At 53.3% G+C, this 5,198-nt stretch overlaps 1 protein-coding gene across 1 annotated transcript in view; it reads right to left on the bottom strand.

The window, feature by feature from the left end:
• Window positions 1–239: 239 nt before the first annotated feature.
• Window positions 240–5,198, bottom strand: part of GRHPR (glyoxylate reductase/hydroxypyruvate reductase) — a gene marked incomplete at its 5' end in the record, with an annotated part of 7,929 nt that continues 2,970 nt past the window's right edge. The window contains 3 exons of the mRNA XM_010140072.1: window positions 240–361; window positions 3,190–3,320; window positions 4,024–4,159. Coding sequence (XP_010138374.1) covers window positions 240–361; window positions 3,190–3,320; window positions 4,024–4,159 — 389 coding nt within the window. The remainder of the gene's footprint in view (window positions 362–3,189; window positions 3,321–4,023; window positions 4,160–5,198) is intronic.

Below are 5,198 nucleotides of genomic sequence, written 5' to 3'. Positions count from 1 at the left end.
TTTCCAGCGCCTGCGGAACACAGTGGCAGCGAGGCCATAGGACTTGCAGCCCCCTCTGCTACACACAAGGGGACACCTCATCCTCGAACAAAATGAACACAACACATTTGCAGCTTCTCTTTATTAGCTCTGGTACAGTTCCCTTACCACAGGCACTGCTGGCGCAGAGGTGAGGAGGCACAGGGCTGGTGTGTGAGGCATCTCCAGGGGAAGGACCTGCAGGAGCAGGGCTCTGGCTGTCACAGCAGCAGCTCATGGGGCATGGGCTCTCCTCGCAGCCCGGCCAGCAGGTTGTTGGCTGCCAGCACTGCCATGGTGCTCCTTGTGGCATATGTAGCACTCCCGATGTGTGGCAGAATCACTGCAAGGCGTAAGGAGGGTTAATTGCTCAGTTCTTACCTTTGCTGACCTTTTACAGCCTCTTGCAGGGTCTTCCCACGGTGATGCAACCTGGGCCCTGCACCAGCTGCTGCTCCACCAGGAGACAGGGAGCATGAAACAAAATCATCAGCCACTGAGGACTGGTAAAGACATCTGATGATGGCCAACAGAGATTTTTTTAAGTCCCCCAGGCCAACGACAGTCAGCCAAGAGTGGGTCCTTTCTGTGCTCCAGCTTAGCACTCAACCCGTCAGAGACTCAGGGGAGTAGATATGAAATACCATCCCTACCGGAGACAAACGCAGTGCACTTTGCACACTGTTGCCTCTCTGCCAGACAGCTTTAGGAGGTTCTGCTCACCACCAAGCATGAACCAACACACAGTGGGGCAACAGCCTGAAGACCGTTGTGAAATGTGGTGCTTTACAAACCCCTGGGTGCACCGGGAAGGCACGTGTGGAAAGGAACAGCCCTGCCAAACAGAGCCAGCCCACTGTGGCACAGTCACGGCAGGGACTTTACCCACCTACATGAAAAGGCTCCTTCTACACGCTGCAAAGGAACAATGCAAAACTGCTTTAGCGGTAAATTATTACACATTAGTAGTGGAGAGTGCTTGGCCAAGGTGTGGACAAACACCTGCATGCCAGTTCCTGTTTTATAACCGAGAGCATCCACAGGCGATGCAATCCCCGGACCCTGCTGCCCCAGGGGAGAAGGCTCTCCCGAGGACCGTGGGGCCATGCACTGCCACACGAGAACCAGCCTGGGTACTTGTTCACTGTGAAAGCAATGACAACACTACCTCCTCTACTTATGCCCCATGTTCCTCCACCTGCTGAAAGTATTTGGCAGTTTTGGGTGAAATCTGTTAATAGTTTCAGAATCATCAAAGCCCCATTTCTATGAAAACAAATACAAATGTGTTCTTGTTTCGCTTATTGTTCCAGAGCTCTAAGGTCTCCAAAATCCTGCAGGTATTTCCAGAAAAGTCTCTGCTTTCATCATTTCTCACACTACTATGGGAAATGTTTTTAGGAAAAAGATTATCAAAGTGACAGCATTGAACTGGGCAGTGTCGGGATAATGGTTGGACTTGATGATCTTAAAGGTCTCTTCCAACCAAAACGATTCTGTGGTTCTGTACTCTAACTTGTTATTTCAGAAATGGACATTCAGCCATAGGCATTTCCAAATTTTCATGGATGTCTCTATGGTTTCTTTCCAGAACAGACTTTTCGCACTTCAAAAACCACCTTCCTGGAGAGAGGACTGGATCCTGCTGCCAACCAAGCAGCCACTCCAGTCCTCTGCCCATACCATTGCAGATGCACACATCAGATTGCACGCTTGCAGCGTGGCTGGAGTGGCCACGGTGCTCGGCCATGCAAGAGGAAGCTGCTTGGGCCCGGCTGTTGCCATCAGCAATCAGTGGGGCCAGTTGCTGCAGTGAAGCCGAGCGCTTAGGCAAAACAGGCTCCCTGACACTGCACTAGTGACGGGGTGGCAACCGCAGACGTTCACTTTCAGTGCCTTCTCCGTGCTGTGATTCTGCCCCTTTTCTGCCTCGAGAGACACAAGTGAGCCCGTCAGCTCGTGCCCGAGTCAGTCCTGCAGTAACTGGTCTGACCCACATGCTCCCTGTCTGGAGGAGGTGAGGAAAGCTCCCGGACCCGCTTCATAGGAGACGGGCCACATGACTCCCTGAAGGCCCCACAAGGGAAGGCAATGGCCACACCAGGAACCGTCCCTAACTCATCCCAGGCCACTGGGCAGCCTGTGAGGATGGAGCTACGCCTGTGCACTGCGAGGCCATGGGAAACAGCTCCCCGCACAGCCCCTTTAGCCCGCAACGAGGAGGATCCCAGGAAAACACTGAGGGATGCCAACATTCCACACTATAACATTGTCCTGCCCCAAAACATTGTCCTGTCCCAAAACATCGTCCTGCCCCAGAAGGCAGCTCTTGGCAAGCTTTCGGGAAGGCACCAGTGAAATGAAGAGCAATCAGGCACTACCCCTGGTTGCAGGGGCTCCTGCCTCCACTCGCAACCTGGTGATGATGAAGCACCAGAGAAGATGGGCAAGCCCTTCCCAACCAGCCTTCCTCATTCAGAGAGACATTAATGTGGCCTTCCAGTATTTACAGGGGCCGCTAAGAAATACGGGGACCATCTTCTCAGCAGGGCCTGTTGTGACAGGACAGGGGATGTTGGTTTAAACTAAAAAAGGGAGTTTCAGATGAGAGAGAAGGAAGAAATTCTTTACTGTAAGAGTGGTGAGACCTTGGCCCAGGTTGCCCAAAGAGGTGGGAGAAACCCCATTCCTGGCACCCTTACAGGTTGGGTTGGACCTTGGGGCTCTGAGCAATCTTCTCAGGATCTTACAAAATAACAGAGCTTGTCAGAGCACGAACAGAGATTTGGTGTATCATTCAGGCATCTGCTAGTATCAGAATTGCCCATGAATTTCACCCTGTGCCTCAGTCCATTGAATGGAGATCCATCAGGAACGTGTTAAAGAATGAGCTGATCTCAAATGCTTTCTGAAGAATTAAAATAGCGTCCACGCTTGTTTTACGTCACGTTGATGAGGTCCTCCCTTCTAGCAGCTCCCTGCATTGTGCAGCAGCTACCAACAGTCTGCTTAGATACACCTGACCATCCTGCCCTTCCATGTCTCAGTGCTTGTTCACACTGGCAGGCTCACGGGGACAGGGAATTCTTGTCACACCAGCGAGACGATCCCCACATGTGGGCACACCAGGCTGCCAGAGCAGAGCCGGATCTCAGTCACCCAGCCACTTACCGCAGTTCTTGAGGGAAAGCAGGGGGTGGTCAGTTGGCAGTGGCTCCGGCGTGGTGACATCCAAGCCTGCCACTGCGATCTGGCCTTGGGCCAGTGCATTGTACAGGTCCTCCTGGTTCACCACGGCCCCCCTGGCAAACACAGAGGGAGAAGCCTGCTGCTGAGGGGTCTCGTGGGCTCCCAGGGCAGAGGCCATGTAGGATAGCCTGGGTGGTGGTACCTGAGTCCCCAGGGCTGCCTGAGAGGAGGTCAGACCCTCTCTGGATGTGTCTGAACCTCCCAGCACAACAAGCTGCTCCTGCTCCAGGCTGCCCATCAGCATAAAGAGCCTGAGTACAGGATGACCCGGAGACAGCCTGAGGTGTCCCAGGCAGACAACACATGTTGGGACACATGTGTTCGGCCCCACCACCGCACTCCACAAGAAGGTAGTGGAAATGGGAGGCTACCACCGGTCTTGGCCAAGGAGCCCTGTCACAGCTGTCTCCATCCCAAGAGCATCTCTCTTTTGGGCAATCACCACCATCCTAACAAACAGTGGTCACCCGTCCATCCACCCCACCGGTCAGGGACATGGGGGCCTGGGGAGGACACAGAGGCTGTAGCTCCCTGAATAATTCACCCTGCCTTTGGCTTGATCCCAAAAGACCTTGGGCTGGAGGAAGCAGGCCGCAAGCTGGGCCAACAGACCCAGAAGCTGCAGCCATGAAGGCTGTACGTGCTGTCTGGACTCGCAGTGGAAGCCCTTCTCACAGCCTACCAGATCCCCCATGCGATCACAGCTGTCAGCAGGTGATATCCTCCTCCCCGTGCAGGAGCGTGGGTTGTGATTACCTGCTTGTGTTGATGAACACAGAGGTCTTCTTCATTTTGCTGAAGAAGTCCTTGTTGCACATCCCCTGGGTGGCTGGAGTCAAAGCGCACGTCACCACAACAAAGTCCGACTCTTCGGCCAACCTCGTGAGTGGGACTGAGCAGAGAAACACAGATCACAGCTGCACTTGGGGACCTCACCAACACACCTCAGCAACCTTCCTATCAGATTCAGCAACAAGTGAGTGCTGCTCTGGGGAGAACTGGCTGACCCTTCTCCACAGAGAGGGAGACACAAGAACCAGTGAACACCCAACGTGAGGCACGTACATTCCTACAGATACTACAGCAGTGGGTTTTTTTCACTTTTGAATTAAAATCAAGACAGAGGGGACTCCAGTGACGCTCCAGTCACCTGGCCTGGAGAAGGCTCTGCTATGTATCTCGTTGGGCAGCAGCAGTTAATACCAGCATTACATCTCTCTATAGAGTACCAACAGGTAAGGACTTGTGCTGGTCCCACATCTGGAGGTGAGAGGAAAGGGCAAGAAGCGGGACAAGGTCTGCAAATGACTTTGTGCAGAAAAGTACTGACTGGAAATGTGCTTCATAGTGAAAAATTAGCACTTGGTGCAACTCTCAGAACTCCAAAGGAATCACAGAGCAGTCCTGTTCAGCAGATAAGGGACCCTCCCAGGTTTGGCTGGACTGTGACGAAACAGGAGGTTAAAAGCTGATGTTTGTTTCCAGCAGCCAACACCTATTTCTGGTGAGGATCTGTGGTCAGCTTCAGTACAACCCCTCCTCCCAGGAGGACCTCTCAGTACCCATCCTATGGGGATGGTCCACAAGACCCTTCACCTCCCCCCAGGGGCAGCCACCACTTTCCCCTCCCTGTCCCTTACATTCCACTTCCTTGTGGGAACGAAACTAACTGGAAATCAGAAACAGATGGACGCAAGGGGAAGGTGAAAGGCAAAAGCAGCAGAAACAGACAACCCCTCCTCCCAGGAGGACCTCTCAGTACCCATCCTATGGGGATGGTCCACAAGACCCTTCACCTCCCCCCAGGGGCAGCCACCACTTTCCCCTCCCTGTCCCTTACATTCCACTTCCTTGTGGGAACGAAACTAACTGGAAATCAGAAACAGATGGACGCAAGGGGAAGGTGAAAGGCAAAAGCAGCAGAAACAGCT

This window comes from Buceros rhinoceros, unplaced genomic scaffold (assembly GCF_000710305.1).
Source record: "Buceros rhinoceros silvestris isolate BGI_N320 unplaced genomic scaffold, ASM71030v1 scaffold2907, whole genome shotgun sequence".
NCBI lineage: Eukaryota > Metazoa > Chordata > Aves > Bucerotiformes > Bucerotidae > Buceros > Buceros rhinoceros.
Note: the sequence above shows the minus strand (reverse complement) of the source record. Positions and strands in the feature narration are given on the sequence as shown.